General features: G+C 41.9%; 1 protein-coding gene across 8 annotated transcripts in view; it reads left to right on the forward strand.

Moving 5' to 3' along the window:
- The window catches only part of LOC147023412 (beta-arrestin-1-like), a 214,246-nt gene extending 199,620 nt beyond the window's left edge, over window positions 1-14,626 (forward strand). For all 8 annotated transcript variants that reach the window (XM_085888800.1, XM_085888801.1, XM_085888802.1 and 5 more), the window contains 7 exons: window positions 7,357-7,441; window positions 8,076-8,148; window positions 8,569-8,706; window positions 9,296-9,379; window positions 12,709-12,779; window positions 13,052-13,112; window positions 13,352-14,626. In XM_085888800.1, coding sequence (XP_085744926.1) covers window positions 7,357-7,441; window positions 8,076-8,148; window positions 8,569-8,706; window positions 9,296-9,379; window positions 12,709-12,779; window positions 13,052-13,112; window positions 13,352-13,433 — 594 coding nt within the window. In that variant the 3' untranslated portion in view covers window positions 13,434-14,626. The remainder of the gene's footprint in view (window positions 1-7,356; window positions 7,442-8,075; window positions 8,149-8,568; window positions 8,707-9,295; window positions 9,380-12,708; window positions 12,780-13,051; window positions 13,113-13,351) is intronic.
- The last annotated feature ends 8,319 nt before the right edge of the window (window positions 14,627-22,945 follow it).

Genomic DNA, 22,945 nt, shown 5'->3' on the forward strand with positions numbered 1-22,945 from the left:
GTATCGTTGTACCATTTGTGGTGCTAAATATATTTACTGCCAAAGTTGTCCAGGTCTTTTTGGAACACCTGTATTATCCATCCATTCATTGGGACTGTACTCTGTGTAGAGCGTTGGTGCTACCTAAGCAGTCTCCTGGGCTGTTGGGCACAATCCTGGATGGGACTCCACTCCGACGCTGGATACCAGCAAGCTGGTACTCATTTTGCCGACCTCGGAAGGATAACAGGCTGAGTCAACCCCACCGGGTATTAATTCAACATCCGAGCAGGATTTGAACTCAGGACCCTAGGATTCCAACTAGGATCCCAAGCCCACCACCCTAGCCATTAAGTCAACACCAGGCGAACCTGTATTATGTTGAGGTCATATTATATATAGAAGCTAATAAGAAAAACTGTATTCACTTGGTAGATTTCTTCACTACCCCTAATCCTCCTCATCTCGGTACGATCCTTCTGTTTTTTTTTTTGTTTTTTTTTTTAACTTTAATCGATTGCGTCATGAAGATCAGCATGGTAAGATGCCCACCGGAGCACTTCTTGCACTTCTGTCAAGAAATATCTTAATATATCTTACTTGCATTATAAATACTGCCAAATGCCACCAAAAAAGACCCCTGATGGGCAGAAACAAATCAGATGCAAAGTGAATGGCAATATACAGGCCACTTGAGACTCAAGAGTAGACACATGCTTGGGTTGAAGATCAATGCGCAAGACGAGCAACCTCCAGGTCAGCTGAGAGTACAGAGCAGACACAGGTTCAAGTTGAGGATCAGCGTGCAAGACAAGCAGTCTCCAGGGCAGCATGTTGGGCACACTTAGCAGGTGAAGCATTTCGATGTAAATCTAAGCACATTTTGCAATGTCCAAGAATGCTAATTCATACAAAATCATAAGGCCAACATTCCCCAATTTGTTATCCATGAAATATTCCGATACATATTGCAGTGAATTTCCCTGGGCAACACCAGGTCCCTCCTCTCACCCCTTCCCCTCCCTCATTCCAACCCTTCCCCTGCCTCTTCCCACCCCTCCCTCTTAAAAAGCTTTGGGTTGTACAAAATGTTAAAAAGTTGTTTTTGGTGAAGGTTTTGTCCTGCAGTAGATTTTTGTGTGTTTTCTGACATTTTCTACCCACCCCAGGAGTTAGGCGCGAGGAACCAAGAGTTTTGCAAATATTTGAATTATTGTGTTTAAGGGGTGTTGGATGTTAAGGAGAATAGGTAAGTTAGCTACGGCTCGCTTCCCACATCCCCTCCTAATTTATTTTGTTGGCTAATTAGGTGTGAGTCGGTAAGTGGTAAGGCTGGAATGGTAACGCCTGCATTCAACCTTGCAGGAGCTACAGTTCCGGGGAGAGGGAAGGGAGGGAGGCTGTGCTCTGGTTGTGGGCGTCGATGGAGGAATTTCATGGGAAAGTTAGGATTGAATAGGGTTGTTTGTAGTGTAGTGGCCGGGGCTGAAAAAGGGCTCTAATTTAGGAGATACCCCTACCGGAGGTATAACAAGCTGGAACCGGTCTCATTTGAACCGTATGGATGTCTAGTTTTTGAAAACTGAGGTTGTAGTTGTTGAAATTCTGCACAACCTGGTGAATTAACCCCTTGAGTGCTGGAACATAAGAGAAAATGGCCATTTTCAGTAATTCTTTATTTACTTCAATAAGCAGAAAATACATGCAGGATGGTTGAATATTTCAGGGTATTTCTTTGTATTGGACATGTTTTAAGATATTTCAGCGGGTTTTAGGCTCCTGAGGGGGTTAAGGACCCACAAAATACCCCCAATTTTGGCAGTTTTTTTTTGCAATTTTAGCAAAAACGTGTACGTTTTCTCTTATTAAATGCCCAATATATGTTTTAAAAGTGCCAAATTTGATTATTTTCATCAGGCAGGGTGTTTCATTAAAGAATATGTCAGTTAAACTATGATAGAATGTTCACAACCAGGTAAATTAACCCTTTCTCTGACATGTGCATGGTTCGAGTGAAAATTCTTATTTTTCTAAAATCGGCATCTTTTATGCAAAAATGAACTGTTATCATGGAAAACTATGGAAAATATCAGGGTTACTATTAGAAATTGATATTATACAAGGTATTTCATGGACTTTTATGCTGCCAAGGGGTAAAAGACCCCCGGAATACCTCCAAATTGGCATTTTTAAAACTAATTTTATGCCACAATTTCCTCTTTTTTTGCATGATATTGTCATTACATGTGATAACAGTCCCAAGTCTGATTTGATGAACCAGTCAGATTGTATCATGAATGAAATTACAGTTGAATCCGGATAAAAAGATTCACACCTTTGAGAAAATCTGTTCAATATGTTTATATTGTTGCACAGTGAAATCCACTCATGAATCTTTCAATACTGATCACATCTGAAATCAGCTGGCCATGCATCTAAATATCGAAAACAGTGTCTATCTCTGTAGTTTTTTCATTTTCCTGTTGTACGACATTGCTGTGATTGTTGCAGTCAGTGCAGCTACATATGTCAATACACTCTAGTCCTGCAAGGACACAAGGGCACATCCTCCCGTTTTCACAGTTTTTGTCAGTGTAGTAGAGCTGTGTTAAGTCTCGAACCTCAGCTGGAGCGGAATCTTGAGTATACATAGTCTGGGTTATTCCACCACCTTCACAAGCGGACCAGCCATGACCAACTGGTGATATCAACGGTGGGTTAACAACATGGCTGTCACTCCAAATCTTAGTTTCATATTTGGCCCGTAGGATGTGCTGCTTGAATGCATCCTCAGTTGGGGGAAGCATAGATGCTGGCTTGTCTGTGGTCGTGGCCAAATGGAAACGTAGATCATTCAATGAATCCAAGTCTTTGCCTTTTTTGCCATACATCAGAAGCACAAATTTCCATGACGATGAAACACAAGTGTCTGTATCAGCCTCATGAAATCCTTTCATATCTGACAATGCTTGTGCATCCTTGATCAGTGTAGAATAAGCTGTTCACTTCCCAATTCTGTTGAAAACTTGTGGTGTCACACCCAGTGATAGCGTGTATTGCAGGGAGACACTCACAAACAGTCAGTCCTAACTGAGTAACTATCTCATGGACTGGAATTTATCTCTCCTTTCCAGAATGCCCAGCGTACATGTATACCTTGTCAGTCAGCTGTTTTCCACTAGAATAGTAGATCAACAGTACCAGGACATCCGTGTCATCACAGCGAACAATGACCCTTGAATGGTCACGTGAGAGACTGACGGCATGGAGGATTATCCTAGTATCCGCTTCCCCCTGTGTACTCTGAAGGGAGTCAATGGATGAGACTCCGAGTGGTTGTACTTCTTTCACCAGCTTGCCATCACCGAAACCACCGGCCAGAATAATTGATTTATTGTTTGGTAATTGTTCGTAATTGTCCAATATATGTTGAGAGATGAAGTTTGCTAGGCTGGACTTGTTGCCTCCACTTTTTAGAAACTGGCGGTAGTTTGGAACCTGTCTGCCTCCTTGAATCTGGTATGTTAGTACCATGATGTTGGCACCCTCCGCTGCCTTTCGGATGATTTTATTGATGTCTCGACGTCATAGCAATCAAAGATTACTGTAATGCTACTGATAACCAATGAAGGATTGCTGAAAAGTCGTAATAGTCGTTTCTGAACTATTGTAGCTAAATCTTGGAATATTGTGAAGTGATTTTCATCCAAACTCTGAATCATAGCCATTCCATCAATTATGTATGCGGATGATGTGGGTTCAGGTATTGCCGAGATTTGTGGCAGCTCTGCTAGAACGTCCGCACAATTTTCCTCAAGCTTCTTGGTAAGGTCAGCTTTTGCAGTTTTCCTCATCGACCCATCTTTATGGAGGAGTGCTGGTGGCATGGTGGCCAGTTCGTAACAAAGTACCTTCCTCAAATCGACATTACGACTCTGTGAGACAGCCAATAGCTGCCTGAACAACACCTCAGTATCAATGATCAGCTTCCGGTCCTTGTCATTGGTGAGTGCCTTCTTCATATCTGAAAATGTCAACACAGTTTCTTCCTTCAAGGGGTCCCAGAAACTCTTAGAAGAATGTTTGGTCCTAATTATTTCTTTGACGAAGTCCTCATAGGCTGCTTTTCCTTTTTCTGGAATACACCAGAGAATTCTCAACTTCCTGAGATGCCATTTGACCGGTGGTGATGTTTAGAAGCGATTCTGATACCTCATCTCTGGATATGACAACATTCGCATATGAGTCTTGTCATCGAGTCGTTCCAAAGATGCCGCAATGACACGGTTACGAGTTGAAGCTCCGGTGCCAGTGGCGATTTGTGATAACCTTTCTGCTCTTCTGTATGATTTCTCACAGATGAAACAATCAGTTCTTATGTTAAACGTGGAAGTGTCTGTGCGCCGGATTCAGGATGGACCACTCTCAACCATGTCACCAGCGTTATCAGCCGTATCATTCGCAGTAGCAAGTTCATTTTGTGCATACTTGATATTACTTGGGGTTGTATAAGATGCCCTACATTTCTTATGGTATCTAACGGTAACAGTCTGGTTTAAAATGCCATCTTTGATCTTGAGCAACCTGTCATGCACAGTGTCCTGACATATTTCCGCAGCTCGAAGAACAGCTTTTACTCCGTCAAGTGTTGGATTTCTTATGAATGGATTGTCCACTGACTTCTCATCTAAAGTCTGTTCACATATTACACAACTTTCACTCAGACGTCTTCTCTTCTCAAGGGGTTCTCCAATCAGATCCATCTTGATTCCCTGCAAGAGAAGGGTATTAAATTTCAGCTCGAGATGCCATAGCGGTGAATCACCGCGGGAATTAGGCTTATGAATAAGGGTCAGTACACCGGGTGTGGAGCCTAATCAGTCCTCAATTAAAGATGCCGGCTATCCTCACACAACATACACTTACTGAAGGGAGCCAACACGAAGGATTTGTAGCCACTGAGCATGCAGAGCACTTTCACTTTTCATATATGTGGCATTCCATGGCCATGCTAATACCATGTACAACACATTGTTAACACATACACATAGGGCCTACACCATCACATACAGCACATAGTTTCATTAATCCTCTGATCTTGTACTATGAGAACATCTTTGGTTTTCTTTTTAAGATCCTACCTGTTCAATAGGCCTAATTTGACCAATACAATGAGTGATGATCCTCTTCTTGAGGTCAGTGTCTTGAAGTTGATAAGAAGATTTGACATGTTTGAGCCATGCATGACAGAGGCACAGGTGTCATGATGCCAAAAACAAAAGATCAGCAGCTGCAATGCCACCTATGGTGTCTTGATTTAACTAATGATATCATCATGGGAGAAAATTCCAACTGTTATTATCATTATTAATTGTATTTATTTACAGTACATATGCTACATGTGGGGGTGGGGGGGTATTTTGGATTCATTTTAATCCCCTGATCATGACAAACTGCACAGAATATCTCACAACATATGAAATACCATCGAAAATTACAATGTAATGAGTTTGGCCCAAAATCGTTAAAAAAAAAAGAAGCCAAATTAGTGGTATTCCGGAGGATCTTTTACCCATTGGCAGCATAGAAGTCCATAAAATACCTTGTATAATATCAATTTCTCATAGTAACCCTGATATTTTCCATAGCTTTCCATGATAACAGTTCATTTTTGCATAAAAGATGCCGATTTTAGAAAAATGAGAATTTTCATTCGAACTGCGCACATGTCAGAGAAAGGGTTAATTTACCTGGTTGTGAACATTCTATCATAGTTTAACTGACATATTCTTTAATGAAACACCCTGCCTGATGAAAATGATCAAATTTGGCACTTTTAAAACATATATTGGGCATTTAATAAGAGAAAACGTACACGTTTTTGCTAAAATTGCACAAAAACTGCCAAAATTGGGGGTATTTTGTGGGTCCTTAACCCCCTTAAAAGCATAAACCCCCTGAAATATCTTAAAACGTGTCCAATACATAGAAATATCCTGAAATAATCAACCATTCTACATATATTTTATGCTTATTGAAGTAAATAATGAATTATTGAAAATGGCCATTTTTTATTTTGTTCCCGCACTCAAGGGGTTAACTCACCATCTTATGCAAAATTTCAACAACTACAACCTCAGTTTTCGAAAACTAGACATCCATACGGTTCAAATGAGACTGGTTTCAGCTTGTTATACCTCCGGTAGTGGTCGACTCATTTTTCTCGGTCTCGGCCATTTAATTACACTATTGGTCCGTGGACGTGTCGGAGACATCTCGGTGTAATTAAGTAGGCACCCTCATGCGCCCTGCAGAAACCTTGGGGATAGGGGGGTGTCGGGGACAGTGCACACAAAGAACAGATGGTGCAAAACCAGAAAGGAGGTGGTGAAAGACAGAGACCACCAACCAACCTCTCTGTAATGGGAAAAGAATAGGCCCATAGACTCAGCTTCATCACGAGAGATTGCATTGAAGGCCTTGGTGTCTACAGCGTCAAGCTGAGCAAGTTGTCAAAGTTGGTATAAGTTTCTATAATGATGGAAAGATGAACTGATTAGATTATGTGGTCAAGAGGTCAAATGCTAGAGGTCCTGTTCGGTAAAAAATTATGTTATCATGCTACCTTATGAACCAGTAATGGGATATCCACCAAATTTGGTGCAGTGTAAGTTTATTTTTATAATGCAAAGATGAACTAATTTGATTTCAGCATCAAGAGGTCAGAGGTCAGAGACCGTGATAGGTTTTCATTGCCTCAATAACTTTAGAACAGCTGAAGGGATCCAAGTCAAACTTGCTACGAGAATGTATAATTATGTAAAGATAAAATGATTTGATTCTGGGGTCAAGAGATGAAAGGTTCAGTTAAAGATTCTGTTACCATGCTAACTTATGAACCAGTGATGGGATTTTGATCAAACTTGGTTTCAGTACATATTATGATGCAATGATGATTGATTCGATTTTGGCATTAATAGGTCAAAGGTCAGAAGTTATGTCGGGTAAGAATGTGATACTTGAGAACAGCTGAATGGTTTTATATCAAACTTGGTACTAGTATGTATAAACCTCTGTCAGTGCATCCATCCATGATAGATTATTTGTTACTAAAAGGTCAAGGCTCAGAGGTCACATTAAAACTCCTGCAAATGTGATACCATTGGCTATGGGATTTGAACTAAACTAAGACATGTACCATGATACATATGTACAGATTGAGTTCAAATTGTCTTGAGGTTTCAGGTCAAAGTTAAAGCAAAGACTTAATGTGGGTGAAGGCATATCGGTCTACTTCTTGACATCAAATTATGTCTCGTTTTACTTGTAATGCTTATGCAATCATGATCATGATGCAATGAGCTTTGTTTCCCATAGATCTATTATCATGGAAAGCCCATCAGCATTAATGTCCACATCAGGAACCACACAATGAAAACTGTGCGGAGGATCATCATCTCTGGTGGGTCGCAAGTCCCAAACACACACCATGCAGATTGTAGAGTTTTCACTCACATAGAGAGTAAATTCACTTGTGTTTTATCCTGAAAAGAGTATGCCCTGCATATCTGATTGTTTAGTAATTGAAATATCAAGTATTTATTTTCGATTGTTTCCAATTCTTTTGTTTTTCCTAATCTTCGACCTGAAGCATCCACCATTTGTGCAAACTATCACATTTTTGTTTGTGCCTTTCCTTTAAAAAAAAAACAAAAATTTTGTGATATTTTCCATACATTGTTTGTGAATATTTCTGATCATTCAAACTCCCCCCCCCCCTCACAATTATCTCACCACTTTGTGTATCGAAAAATTATGCTGTTTTTCTTTTTTTTTTCTTCTGATGCCTCCAACTGAACACCAAATTTGTACTTCAAATGCCAGAGAGTAAAAGGAAAGCATCTGTTTCTATTCTTTCTTGTCTTCCACCGGCCTGGCGAGTTTGAGCTGTTTTGTTTAAATTAGAGGATGGGAATATTAATAATTCCTGCTCTTCCTCCTTCTCTTTCATACCTTATTCTATATTATCATCTCCATTGCACCTAACAGCCACCCCCACAACCCCCACTACCCTCTTTATGTTCCTCCCCCCTTAGTGAGACAGTACACAGACATCTGCCTCTTCAACACGGCACAGTACAAGTGCTCTGTAGCTTCAGAAGAGGCTGAGTAAGTATTCAAGTTTATCATAACAACAAACAAGTAGTAAGTACATGTACATCCGAACAATGTTACCCTTCAAGGTTATATTTAATACGAGTTCCCTTACAAGGAAGTTATACACGAGAGAAGGCCAGCCATTCGGCCCATAAAAGCTTGTGCTAATATTGCCAACTTATGATTGTTTGATCATGCTCTATCCTTTTAAATGCTGAGCATCAAACAAGAAAGCAGCACGTACCATTTTTAAAGTCTTTGATGTTACTCAGCTGGGATTGGAACCGCTGACCTCACAGACTCAGAGCAGACACTGCACCACCAAGTCTGGTTAACAGACAAGATTCCTCATGCATGTTAAACGTTAATGTTACCTTCTTACCCATTGCTTCTCCCCTCCCCCATCCCTTTGAAATCATCCGACACTCCCAGCATCTCAGTTGGCCCCAGCTCAACGTTGTGCAAGGTGTTCACACTCACCCCACTCCTCAGCAACAACCGCAACAAGCAGGGCCTTGCACTCGATGGCAAACTCAAGCACGAGGACACAAACCTGGCTTCGAGCACAGTGTAAGCAGCACAGTTGCTTTTTCTGATATACATTTGTAATTTTTAAAGAGCTAATTTTTTTTTACTTTTTAAAATTTGGTTTGGAGGACGTGGATAACTCTACCATTTAAAATATTATTTTTGTGCCCATCCCAGATTTCACGAAGATATTTAAGGGTAAACTCAATATGTGGAATGACACCTCATGTAGACGACACCAGCGGGGGCAAGCAGATGAACTCCTCCTTAAATGTCATTAGTGAGCCATCTGTTTCTACTCATAATCTTAGAGCAAAGTGGTAATTATTTTAAGACCAGGATCATTTCCAGAACCCTAGCTTCTATATCCTCCATATTGCTGTCTTCAGCTGGATTTTAACTCACAACAGCTGGGATTCACTCAGCCTGGGAATTCTTCCATTCTAATGTCCTCACCACCAGGAAACCACCACATTCACAAGTATAGGAGTCCCTATATAGAATTGGTGGTTTGGTTTTTGCAGTTTGTGCACATTTTACTGTTATGTGGTGACATCTGTGCCCATAACCTCTGCAGTTTTTGGTTAACCAGACTGTACTTTTCATTTTCCTCACTTGTTTTATTCCCCAGGTGGCAGGAAGGTGCGAATAAAGACATGCTGGGTATTCTTGTGTCTTACCGAGTCAAAGTGAAAGCACTGACTTGGCGGGCTGGGTGAGTCATGAAGCCAGGGTATCAAGCTGCACTGTTGACAAGTCGAGAGTCCAATGTGTGTTCTAGGTTTGTTAACGTACTGCAAAAGCTGTGTCCAGTTCAGCTTCATTACAGGCCTAGAGTCCTGGCTTCTTTGTAATTGAAGAATTCGGTAAAATTTAACTTGACCTTCATCACTTTCATTGCAGCATCAACGAGAACGGCACTCGGTAGAGCACATACCTCCACCAGGCTGAACAGTTTACATTTTGTATCCCCCCCGATAGGCCGGATCTGGATCTGGATCTGTACCTGAACCAAAATCGAATCAATTCGTCCTTGTCACACACCCATCCTGTCCAGCAAGTTTTGTCCAAATCCATCTATAACTTTTTGAGATATTCTTCTCACATACAAAGACACAGACAGACAGACAGATGTTATGAAAACATAACCTCCTTCCACCTTCAGTGACAGAGGTAAATATATTAGAACACCCATTGCAGTCAAGGAGCAGTGTATTTAAACCAACATCATTGTAAATGTTATCGTAAATGCAAACATAAAACAAAAAGATCCACTAAACTAGGCAGTTCATAAAATACCCTACCTCCATGAAGTTTAGAGAGAAATGATATGGGGAAGGGTATTTTCGACTCTTGCTTTGCATTTCCAAGCATCATCTATATTACCCTTATTTGTGAACGTGTGATGGCAACCATACGAAGTCGATGACACAAACGGAACAGTCCAGACCTGAACATTCTGCCAATTCCTCTCGGAGAAACTGATGATTTTTGGAACGACCTTGGAGAAAAAGATGCATCAAACAAACATCTTTTAGGCGAAGTTAGCTTTGTTGTTGCCCTGCCATTTTTGCCTGAATCCCGCTGCTGCGTCACCGACAGAGCGCACGGCAAATTTGATTGGTCGAGACGATCTAAAAATTTGCCCAATAACTACTTCAAGTTAAATTTGTTATTCCTGCCTGTTGTTTGTGTCCTTTATGCCATTGCTAAAAACAGTAAGTTTCCTGTTTGGAATGATTTTCCAATTTTATTTGACAGACAGTTTGAAGCAATTACTTCACCACGCTGTACGCATGCGCGCTCAGGACGAGACGCTGTGCAATTCTCCAAATTCAGAGCCAAAGTATTGCTCAACTGCAGATTCATGATCTATACCAGTGATCTTCACTATTTTTTAGAAGGGGTCACTTTTTCCGATAAGACATCAGTGTGAGAGCCGCCACCACCTGGAAGACTCCGTAATGGCTGCTCTTTTTGTTGTTTTTTTTTGTTGTGGTTATTGAGCTGCAAGCATAATTGTTTGCACACTGCTATATACTGATGTAGTTACGTTAATTTTATGCATCGCATTGGAACACTCATTTGAACCCGTTGAGCCAATTTGAAAGCATTTATGGTGGATTATGATGGGGTGTTTTCACATTTGTGTATTATCGGCCACACGTCAGGGGCCGCACTTTAGGTCACGAGGGGCCGCCAGTGGCTTACGGGCCGTGCAATCGAGAACAGGGATCTATACTGTTCAAAAATGTAAAATTAAACTGAAATTTCTCAGTTCCTTGATCATATAAATAAACTGATGGACAGACAGAGTGAACCAATTGCTTAATCTTGCTTTGCGCTACATTCATGGGGTACTTATAGACCAGTCAGCCTCCTTCCCATTTTAACTAGTTACAGAATACATGATTGCAGCTGATACAACTTAATAACTGCTTTACAAATATTGATCAGAGATCATCATTTTTATTCTCCTAAGTTGGTCATTCTGCTCCTCTTGTAAGACCAACCAAAGGAGTTGCAAAACAGCAGTGCACACGTATATCAGAGCTGGCTCTCTAGACGTACCTGGCACCTTTTACAAGATCTGACACTAATTTATTTTTACTTAGGTCTCTGGTAGTGTCCTTATAGGACTCTCTCTTCACTTGGCTGGTATATTTTGTTTGCACAGATCTGTGCAGCATCATCTGCTTTAACTACAACAATTATTCTTACTTTCCTGTGGGGTTGGTGGGGGGGGGGGGACATTTTGGCCCAAATCTTTCATGAACCGATTGGCCAGACCTGCCGTTTGACTAAGGTTATGGCAGGAATTTGGAATTTGGCCATGGTGCCGGCGATAACTTGCCTCATCTTCACGAAGGACACTGTGGGATCTTTAATGTCCACCAACTAATGTTGGCAGACAGGACATACATTTAACGTCCATCCGACGGACGGCACACACATCGATGAATCGCTCTGCCTGTGAAGCACTGCAATGACAGTTGTTACCTGGGTTGGGATTATAACCCAGGTTAGATGCCTTAGAAATGAGTGTGTGTACCTCTAGGCTATCCTGTCAGTACTGATACATGCAGTATAATACTCTCAATGATATCTTAAACCCTTCCTGTTGAGGCAGGTGTCCTTTAATGGAGTTTGTTGGGACCATTTTTTTCCTTGGTTTAAATTATTCTTTTTTGTTGATGATGTTTGCATGAATCGAGGCTCACAGAAGAGCTGGACTTTTCTGGTTTGTTGGACAAACCATCTGTTCCACTTGTAGGGTTTTCTTCCCTGCACTGTAGACCCTCACCCCCCAGTGATAGACCTGTTTCAGCAGCATTGTGAAATTCCGAAATTGAAAGATGATCACTAACCTTACCACATTACATTAAAAAAGAATCACCACTGCGGTCCACACATCTCTGCCAACGTTCAAGTTGTTTGGTCATGCCATCACGACAAAAATGTGCATCCTGCTGACTTAACCAGCACTTCACAGCAACCTTGACATCATTGTCGGAAGAAAAAAGTTCTCCATGAAGGTGTTCCTTAAGTTTAGGGAAGAGATGAAAATCTGCCAGAGCCAAGTCAGGGATGGTGATCCTTTGTGGCGGTTCTCCATTGACCGTCTTTCACTCACGGGATTGTAACGGCGCACCCAACTCTCATCTCCAGCGCTTTGCAGCACTGACAACGTTGTGCTGCCCTGTGCCATCTTGACTAACGGAGCACTGAGACATCTCGTGTCAGAATCGCGCAACTTCGCACCCAGTGGCGGAAAGAGCTATTGTGTGGACTGCGCTTTCGAATATCTTTCCCTGTTTTGGATAAAAATAACAGGAGGCATTGCTTTTGAATACGCCACCATATTCGTAGAAAAAAAAATCTACTCTTTTTGTTGAAAAAAAAAAGTATTATTATTTGCAAATATGGATTAATTAGCTCTTCCTTTTCTCCCATTCATAACCTCAAAAGTATGTTTATTCTTTACATTGTTATAATTTGTTGTAAAATACTGTCTGATGAGATGACCTTTACTTTTCTCTCCAGTGTTCCTCGGGGACTTTCTGTTGAGCTTCCTTTCACCCTTATGCACCCAAAACCACCTGTTCAATCTCCCGGTAATTTACTCTTTCGTGTCCTTTATTGTTTCTGCCTAATCCACATTGTCGCTCATTCATGTTCACCCACCCAACTACACATTTCTGCCCTCCACTACAGTTTACCCTCATTTGATCTCGGTCTAGGTCTTTCAATGTACCCTGAACCGACTTGTCTAAATCGTGTTTTCCAAGCTGTTAGACAGCTTTGGTCTCGATCTGGTACGACCCGAAGCTGATCGAATCTCCTTTGGTCTCTCACCTTCTGCCATGTATGATCACTGCACCGTCAGGCACAGTGGTGAAGAAAATTGAGGAAACTGGAGACAAGAACCTGATTGAGTTTGACACCAAGTAAGTCCCACATCAGGTGAATTAATCATATAAGAGTGGGTAAAGAAACTTACTACCTACTAAATTTATCTTTGAAGGCTGCATATTCCATGGATGCAGCACCCTCTGCTGCATCAAAATGGTACTCAAAGTCAAAGCTGATGTCGTTCCACTGAGCTATTTCATGGGCATTACATCTAAAATATAATATTCACACCATACATTGCTTAATGACTGTGTACCCTTTATGTTGTGTGCAGCTCAGATGAGGTCGAGCAACAGGACGAGGATATCGTCTTTGAAAACTTTGCTCGGCAGCGCCTCAATGCCCTGCACATGTGATTGCCCTTGGAGCATCCGCTGATTATTGTTTAAGCCCGATGAGTCTCTGGGAGCAGTACCTCTGTATATACTTCTCATATGGTACCCTCGTCAGTTTGTGGTGCACTGGCCTACTGCTTCCCTATACTTCGTACAGTTCAGTAGGTTTGGTTAATCTACGTGTTTGATTAATTCAACTGATTTTCATTCCGCCTGACGGTTTTGTCACAAACAAGATATTTGTTGGGAGAATTGGATAATTAGCCAAAAGTTTTTTGTTTTTTTTTAATACAAATCTCGAGGCTCATGGAAGAGCAGAACGATGCAAGGCAAAGGGTCAACAAGCTTACAGCAGGGTGAAGGAGGAACAGGTGGCCAAGAACATGCAGATGCACCACAGCACAAGAAGAGGGATCGCAGGTGCATTGAAGCTCAAAGGTAGAAATGGGAGAGACCATGAGTTGGCAGTGAAAAGCATGGTTGAAGGCCTGGAGGGAAGCACACAAGACAAAGACTCAGGAAGACAGTTCCCCATGCGAGAGAAGAGGTGGGTGAATGGGTGGACCGAGGTGAGTTTGCTTTGCACTTAGGGAGGGAAATAAGGTTTCATAAACGATGGTTTTAGCTTTGTAAAACAGATATTCCTGTAAATCCAAATGCTTATTTCCAGTCGGGTAGCTGATTTTACCCAATGAGAGCGAAAGCATGCATTGTGTAATAGCATTCAGGGTTGTTTTGACCCAGCTACAAGTACGTTTTTCATCGCATGGCACAGTATCCTAATAGCTTTTGACGTTGCCATTGCAAAAGCATTTCAATGAAAATGTGCACAAGGTGAGCTTCATAATTCGCCTTTTGGGAAAAGCCTTCTGACTGGTTGTAACTCATCCATGGGTCGTACCAGATGGAAGTTTATAGGAGCTTCGTCCTCCTCGGTTTTTAATCATGGCAGTCAAACGATGTCGAGGAAGGCAGAGAAGTCAGAGGTTAATGGCAGATGTCAATAATTTGCAGTGAAATAACGATTCGCTTCAAATTGATCCATTTATCCACTGCGCAGCGGTTGGATGCTCTGACGTGCCAAGCTGTTTTTGGAAAATCGTTCTTAAGTTGATGAATAATTGTTAAAAAGAGTTTTGTAATGCTTCAAGTGTAATCTCGTTGTTATCGGCATCCATTTGTAACATTTTTCATCAATAAATGTGCTGAATGTACATGCATTTCTGCTCTTCTCCAGTCTCGCTGTAGTCAGTTTCCAGAAACAGCACACTGTTAAAAATAACTTTGCTCTTGGCTGACACTGAACAATTTGTCAAGAATGCAATTATACCATTAAATGACAAATAGTGGCCCAAGTATCAGTCACGAGAGTCAGAACGCAGAACCATTATCGACGAAAACTGTTGGGTGGTCGCGAGACCACCGTTATTCTCAGGTTTTCCGTCTGTCTGTTTGTATGTAATGGACAGATCTGGAGGCCGGAGGAGTCAACCGATTTTGATGAAACTTGACTGGTAGGTTCATACCAGGATCGAGTTGTATGCTTTTGAGCACCGTTGCTATGGACGCCACCATTGCCGAACAACGGGACTTTGAAATTTTTGAAAAAATCCGAAAAATATTTTGATATATATATATATTTTTTTTTTCGAAAATCAAAAATCGGCTTCCGCGCTTTTATGCGCACTATAATCAACCTCTTTGTCAAAAATTTTCAGCCTGATCCGTCGAAAACTGTATGACTAGTATGCAATTATATAGCGACCATCCATGTCGCCTACCGGCTTGTCAGATTGTTACATCACATAATCGTTGTGCCTTTTCTCGTGTGGACATTGAAGATCTTGTGGTGTCATTTTGTGAAGAGTTGGTAAACTTTTGACCGCAGCCTGAACAGGCTTGGAGGAATGCAATGCGCAGATTCCTCTGAAAGCAGGACAACAATCACTTGAGTGCAGGCAGTTCAGATAGGTATTGTATAGGGTTGAGTCATTTGCATAAATGGCTAGCCAGGTGAAATGTCGTCGGGCAGGTCATTTATGTAAAGCAGAAACAAAGAAGGCTCCAACACAGAGCCCTGGGGAACACCTGCATTAATGGCCTGGGCTGCAGTAGATTGACCTTTATGCCGCACAAAAAATTGGTGATCTGTGAGAAAGTCTCAGATTAATTATTGTAAGCAAAGGTCAAAAGATACAGTACCATAAGACTTTAGCTTGTGAATGAGACTCTTATGCCAAACTTTATCAAAAGCCTAAGAGATGTCAAAGGCTGCAAGTCTGGCCTCACCACACTTGTCTCGGGCCTGGATCACGTGTTCATTTATGATGGAAATAACATAACCAGTAGATCAGAAATGATGGAATCCATACTGAGTGTCAGTTAGGAGATTGTGGTCTTCCAGGAAAGACATGAGATGCTGGTTGATAAGGCATTCAAATACTTTGCTGAGCGGCATATAGTTGGATGGATCGGATTTCTCCAAAGAGCCTTTGAATGCAGGTACAACTGAAGCCAACTTCCAGAAAGGTGGGAAACCAACTTTGATTCGCATAGGTTATGCAGTTTTGAGAGAATGGAGGACAATTCTGGCAAGCACTTCTTCAGGACAACTGCCTGGATTCGATCTGGTCCAGTAGATTTTGACATATCTAACCCTCGGATGACTTTTCCAACTTTCTGAGGGGTGCTCATGACAGTGCATATATTAATGTCCACATGGGAGGGATAAGTCAACAACGGATTTCGATCATCATGTGGTGAGGTTGCAGTGAAATGCTCAGCAAAGAGGTTGGCTTTATTAACCTGGGAAGAATGGACTTCAGGACCGTTGAAAAGGACAGGGACAGTTAATCGATTTTTGTTAAGGACAATGTGAGCTGTTTTGTCAGCGGACTGCAAGCTATGGTGGCAAGGTCAGCTGTAGAGCCTGGGCTGAAGGCATAACACTTTGGTTGAGGGTCACCCCACAGGTCACCACCCAGGATTACATTGACATCAAAATGCTGCAGATGAAGGCTTTGCAGATGGATGTGAGTTCAGGTGTGCCAAGGAAGGACTTTGTACGACGGAGGATTCCCAGTCAGGCATTGGCTTTGGAGGCCAATTTTGAAACGTGGTTTTCCCAAGAAAGATCATGGCTGATAGTTTGAATGACTGATCTTCCTCAAGAGGATTGTTAGGAAAGTGGATAGGAAGGTTTGCCAGGCGGTCTTTTCGGAAAGAGACGGTGAGAGTGTAAGATTTGTCATGATTGAAAGACATATTCCAAGGGTTTGGCCAGATTGTGATTATTTTTTTAAGGTCTGAAGAGAGGGAAGAGGCAGCAGCCCACCTTTCTGTAGGATAAGGAATGTCACCGCAGAGGGTGGTGCTATCAGCAAATAGATGAGAGGGTTTTCCAGAGAGTCAGAGAGATCATTGATGAAGATCAGGAATAGGACTGGGCCCAGAACACTGCCATGGGACACACCAGCCTTGACAGGGAGAGGAGATTAAAGGATTCCGTTGAGTGCCACATGTTGGTTACAAGAGTATCGGGGAACTCAATAGGCCATGTGTGGAGTTGGTCTTGGATGTCATAGGCAGAGAGTTTGGATTGCAGGGCAGAATGCCAGACTGTATCAAAAGGACGATACAAGTCCAGAGAGACGACGCTGATCCCATGTCTGACATTGAGGGCCTCCATCCATCGTTGGGTGAGTGGAAGCAGCATGTCCAAGGTGGAGTGACTTGGTCTGAAACCAAATTGGTGATCTAAGAAGAGGTTGTTGGAGGAAAGGAAAGATTTCATGTCAACTGCGATCATGGCTTCCACGACCTTGCTGATGATTGGAAGTAAGCTAATAGGTCTGTAGTTGAGGGAATCGGTTTTTGCCTCTTTTTTACGTAGTGCAGTGATGTTGGCAGATTTCCAAGCAGAGGAAAGATGATCAAGCACAAATGATCAGGTGAAAAGGGCAAAGAAAGTATGTGCAACAGCAGCAGAGCAGGTTTTTAGGACCCGTGAGCTGATGCCGTCCAGTTCAGTGGCGGAGTCAGAGTCAAAGGTGGAAATAACCTTCTTTACTTTCTCAGCTGCAAAACAAAGAGTCCAGTAGCATTGGGGTATGATAGGTAAGGAGGGTACCGAGAGTGAGGGGTTGGGGACACAAGATTTTGAAGCAAACACAGAATTGAAGCATTCAGTCTTCTCACGGGCGGAGTTGCATGGCTGTGGTGCCATTTGAAGTCAGGGAAGGCACGTGGGAGTGGGGGCAGGGGGGGTATACCCCATAGATTGACTTAACAAGGCACCACTCGGTGTTAGAGGAGGGAGACAAGTTTAAAGTTCATTTTTGAGGTTGGACAGATGTTAATTTCTGCTCTCTTGAGAGTGGACATACACTTGTTGCAGAGTTTTTGGAATGCACTGAGATTGCTTTCAGTCAGATTTGCCTTCCAGGATGAGAAGGAAAGTTGTTTCAAAACTACTGTCTCCCCACAGGATTCAGTGTACCGCGGGCAGGAAGAATGGTAGGATAACTGAAGATGAGATGGGATGAATCTGTGCACAAGAGAGCAGGTTTCTATGGAAGAATTCTGAGGCTGAGTTAACATCAGGGACAGTAGATATGGGAAAGCAGTCCTAAAGAGTGAAGGTTACTTGCAGTCCCTGCCAATCTGCTTGAAATAAATACCAGACTCGCCAGTGTTGAGGCAGCTCTCTGAGAATAGCCAGAGAGATGTTGACTTTCACAAGCACATGATCCGATGAACCAATTGGAGCAGAGAAAGAGCAGGAGACATTTGCAGGAAAGTTAGTCATCACCAAGTCTGGAAGGGAGGATTTGCCATTGGGAGAAATCTGGGTTGGAAGGTTTGCAGATTGAGCATGAACTGCCATTTTGTCTGACTCGATATTCCAGCAACCTGAGCGGCCTCAGGTCAAGATGGCGTAAAATGGCGTAATATTTTGTCCAAGTACTGCTAAACAGGAGGTTTTTGGAAGTGAAAAGAAAGCAATTTGTGTTCTACAGTGTTCAAGTGTATAATTCAACAGAAAGAAAATATTGGTTTTAAAGCTTGTAGAAAAAAAAACAAAAAACCTTTTTTGGAAGTTTACCATCGTTGACACACGGTCTTTTACACCACCTTATTTAACATGTACATTAGTTATTCATGCCTGTTGTTTGTGTGCTTTATGACGTCCCTAAAAAACAGTGAGTTTCTTGTTTGGAATGATTTTCAATTCTGTTTGACTGCCGGACAGGCAAACAAACTAAACCAATTACCTTACTCATCTGTGCACATGCACGCTCGGGACAAGATTCCATATAATATGCCAAATTCAGAGCTCAAGCTCCTGACCTGCAGGTTCCTGTTCCGATTCATGTCCGACAGTGTTCAAAATATAACATTCAAGTGAAATTAAGTAATTCCTCGATCAAAGACTAGCCTCTGTACAGACAGTGAACCAATTGCTCAACTCCACTCAGTGCTACGCAAGGGAAGTAAAAGTTGGTGTATCGTATGCCTTTTCCAGGAGGCGATGGACCAATATTTTTTGAAGATAATGTAAATTTTGAAAGGTGCATCCTACGATATAAAATTAGGAAATGCTCTGTGTGTATATGTTTGTCTGATAATTATATAATCAAAAACGGCTTGGCCATTCTCCACCAAATTTCACTTTGGGGCTTGGAATACCCAGGGTGAGGTTAAGGGCACAAAATAATCCACCTTCACCCCCCTGTGAGGGTGGGGAGATAACTTACGACTTTCAGCTGTACGTGCGGCACACTGCAAGTGGCGCACTGACCCCTGCTGGAGAGAGGGAGGATTCCTAGGCATGGCACAAAATATATTTGCCACACCTCCCCCCCAACCCCCTATATCTCCCCCCCTCCTTGCACAGTGCGAGTGTTGCACATGTGTAGACGCGTCCAACTTTGCCTCCAAATGAACAGGTCGCACCTTCAGCAATTGCTAGAAATTTGATGCAACTGTTCAACAATTTTCAAAATCAAATCTTCTCTATCCTCTGATGTCTGTTGTGTTTAACAATATACAGGGGGCTGCAAAAGTAGGTATACAGTAAGGAATATACCAGTGTATCATTACTGTATACCTACTTTTGCAGTCCCCTGTATATCTTTCTCTGAAAAACTTGTCTTTTTGCACAAGAGGTGTTAAGTTTCTCCTGCACTGTTTTGTTTTGAAACATCCTGTATAGTAGTATGACGGTTTCGCACAGTTTACACACACAAACAACGACATGTTTACCTCCGCTACCGAAGGTGGACCGAGGTTATGTTTTCACCCCTGTCTGTTTGTCACTCTGTGAGCAGGATATCTCAAAACATTGTGGATGGATTCGTGTTTTGGTGTGTGACAAGGACAAATTGATTCTATTTTGGTGAAGATGCAGATCGGGATACTATAATTTTAAGTGATTCCTCACCACTGAGAGATAGGGCCAAAAACGATAAATAACATGATATCTCAAAAAGTTATGGAGGGATTTGGACGAAACTTGGTGGACAGGTTGGGTGCGTGACAAGGAAGAATTGATTCGATTTTGGCGAAGATCCAGATCCGACCTATCAGTGGGATACAAGACCGAAACTGTTCAGCCTGGCAGAGGTATGCGCTCCACCAAGTGCCGTTCTAGTTTATCGAGCAATCAAAATGAAACTCTCCAGCATGTGAATATATATATATATATTTAAAGTACAGAAACAAGTTATAAAAACGTTTTGTTCATGTAAAAGGATGTAGGCCATAAAACGATATATTGGTTCACGAGTCAGTAAGTGACCACTATATTCGTTATTGGTGTCTGTCTGTTGGGTAGTCGATCTAGTCTACCCTTATTATCAGTATTTCCGTCGATATGTTTGTCTGTCTGTCTGTCTGTATGTATGTCTGTTCGGTCCAGTGCTCGTTAATACAATGGCGATTTTGATGAAACTTGGTTGGTAGGTTCATACCATGACCTAGTTGTGTGCAAATGAGAACCGTTGCTATGGGCCCATCCATTGCCTAGCAACGGACCTTTGACATTTTCAAAAAAATCTCAATTTTATTTTTTCGAAAATCAAAAATCGGGCCATGAGCGACTGTGGGCAGTACATTCAGCCATATTGTCAAAAATTTCCAGCCGGATCCTATGAAAACTGTCGGAGAAGATAGACTTTGAATGAACCCTGGTTGAAAACAATAAAACAAGTCGGTAGGCGACATGGCTGCTCGCTCTAGATGGAAAGCTGGCCGACGCGACTCGCCGATATTCATGTACATGCTATCAATCAATTTAGCACAATAAATATGATTATCACAGCCCTCTTAGTTTGCGCCCAGAAACCCGCCTTGTGAAATTTCAGGCATGTTTCGAAAGAGACTCTAACAAATGGCAGCCCTGGTAATTCCATTTATCTATTCGCTTAAGATTGTATTTTTTTTATATGATGCTGTAAGACATTCTCCTTGGGCACAAAAAACCAGGTCCCTCGGAGGTCCAGTTTCGGAGGTATTGATTTTTTTTAATATTATATAGTCCACAATAAGTGTACGATGTACGATAAAGTATTTTAGCTATTGCTAAGCAACGGAGGTGTGCATAGCAACCATTCATTTTTGTGTACATGCTAGCCACATTGTACACATTTCACCCAAGTTTCATCAAAACAGACTCTTTCTCTTCGAGATATTCGCAATTAACCGTTTCTGAAATGTTCAACATCCACTCGCCCAAAACTTATCTCCTCCTACAAATATTTTTTGTTAGGGCTGCAAATTGGCATGAATGGAGCTAGATAGATTGCGCACAGAACTCTAAGCTTCGATTTTTCGAATTTTTTTTAGATTTTTTTCGATTTTTTTTTTACCACTTTAAAGGGCCGTTGCTATGCCGTTGCTAGGGCCCGGGGTCCCATATTCGAAAGCACACGATTCCCAGAAATATTGGTCCTACCTATCAAACTTCATTGGAATCGGTTGAGTGGTTTAGCCCCGAGACTTGACCAAAGTTTCGCGGACAGACAGACAGATGGAAATGTCCAGAATAAGGGTGCTCTCAGAGCAGCCAAAAACGAAGTTCGTTATATCTCAGAGACTATGAGTCGCATGAAACTGGTATGGTAGGTTCATGGTATGTCCTACTTATGTGTGAGAAAGAACCGTTTCCATGGACCCCTCCATTGCCTAGCAACGGCCAAAAAACCTCTAAATGTGGGGGTATTTTAACGAAAAAACAAGCTGCAGCATTTACCCTTGAAGCTAGAATCATGAATTTTCTTGTGCTTAATCCTCAGGTCATTCCCCATCGAGCGGGCCCATCACATCAGGTTATAGTGGGTAGTTGACTACCCATGTCCGCTGACCGGCTTGTCTGTCTGTCTGTCTGTCTGTCTGTCCCGAGCATAGCTCCGTGGGTTTTGATCCGATCCTGACAAAATTTTTGTGGGAGGTTTATATCATGATCTAGTTGTGTTTTCCTGAGAATGGGCGTGATGCGCCCATTATGGGTGAAGCCACGCCCAAAAAACGTATTTTTAGGGGGTAGCCGATTTCAATTTGCATCTTCTCCGAGGGGGTATGTCGAATCTGGCAGGGGTTTCAGTATTTGGTTAGTCCAATGGCACCTGCATAGCCCCACGGAGCTCGATTTTTCATTTTCTTCCCAAGGTTAAGGTCACAAGGTCACGAAGTTTGAAAATTTCGAATTTTGACATAAAAATCATACGACCGCCCAAACTTTGAGAGCTGGGATGACAATATTTTTTTTATGCATAATCTTGAGATCATTCCCCACCTAAAGTCTAGAAACCATTTTGCTCTATCTCGAACACCTTGCCCGTGGCGCCCCCTTCAAGTTTGTTTTTACGCTGATTTCATCAAAGTATGGATAATCCGAGGAGTGCGAAATGCCATATAGCCTATATGACGTTATATTGTTCCTGGAATGTTCCAGAGGAAGTTTTGCACCAAAGGTCATAATCCTTGACCTTTGACCTTCAAAGTTCACACAGGTCAAATTTTCAAAATTGTGGGAATTGAACCGGGTTTTCGACCTTCTTCGACAAACCAGCTCCAATAAGCTATGGCACGTATCCTGTTTCCTTATTTTAATGTCCACAACATTGTTTTGTGACTTTTAAAGGTGATGCAAAGGTCAAATTTTGAAAGTTGTTGAACGAAACCAGGTTTTTGACATTTTGCAGCTAATAACCTGTTAATCGTACCACATCATGTTGATCATTTTTATAACTTGGTCAAAAATGATCATATTGTCTCATCCTTGACTTCTGAAACAATCTACATCGTCAAATACCGCTCGTGAACAATCGTCGTCTTCAGACTTGTTTGTATCTATAGTCTAATTTACTCAAATACCAAGGAGTGTGAAACTGATTTTACATGACTGGCCTGACCAGATCTCATTGCACTTTTTACGGACCATATGTACCATAAATTATTAAAACAGGGAGATCAGAAAACATCATAGTAATATCGTCTGTGAGAACAATTACGACTACGACTACTACAATAAT

This window comes from Eptatretus burgeri, chromosome 7 (assembly GCF_056783735.1).
Source record: "Eptatretus burgeri isolate ZD-2024b chromosome 7, Ebu_testis_v1, whole genome shotgun sequence".
Taxonomy (NCBI): domain Eukaryota; kingdom Metazoa; phylum Chordata; class Myxini; order Myxiniformes; family Myxinidae; genus Eptatretus; species Eptatretus burgeri.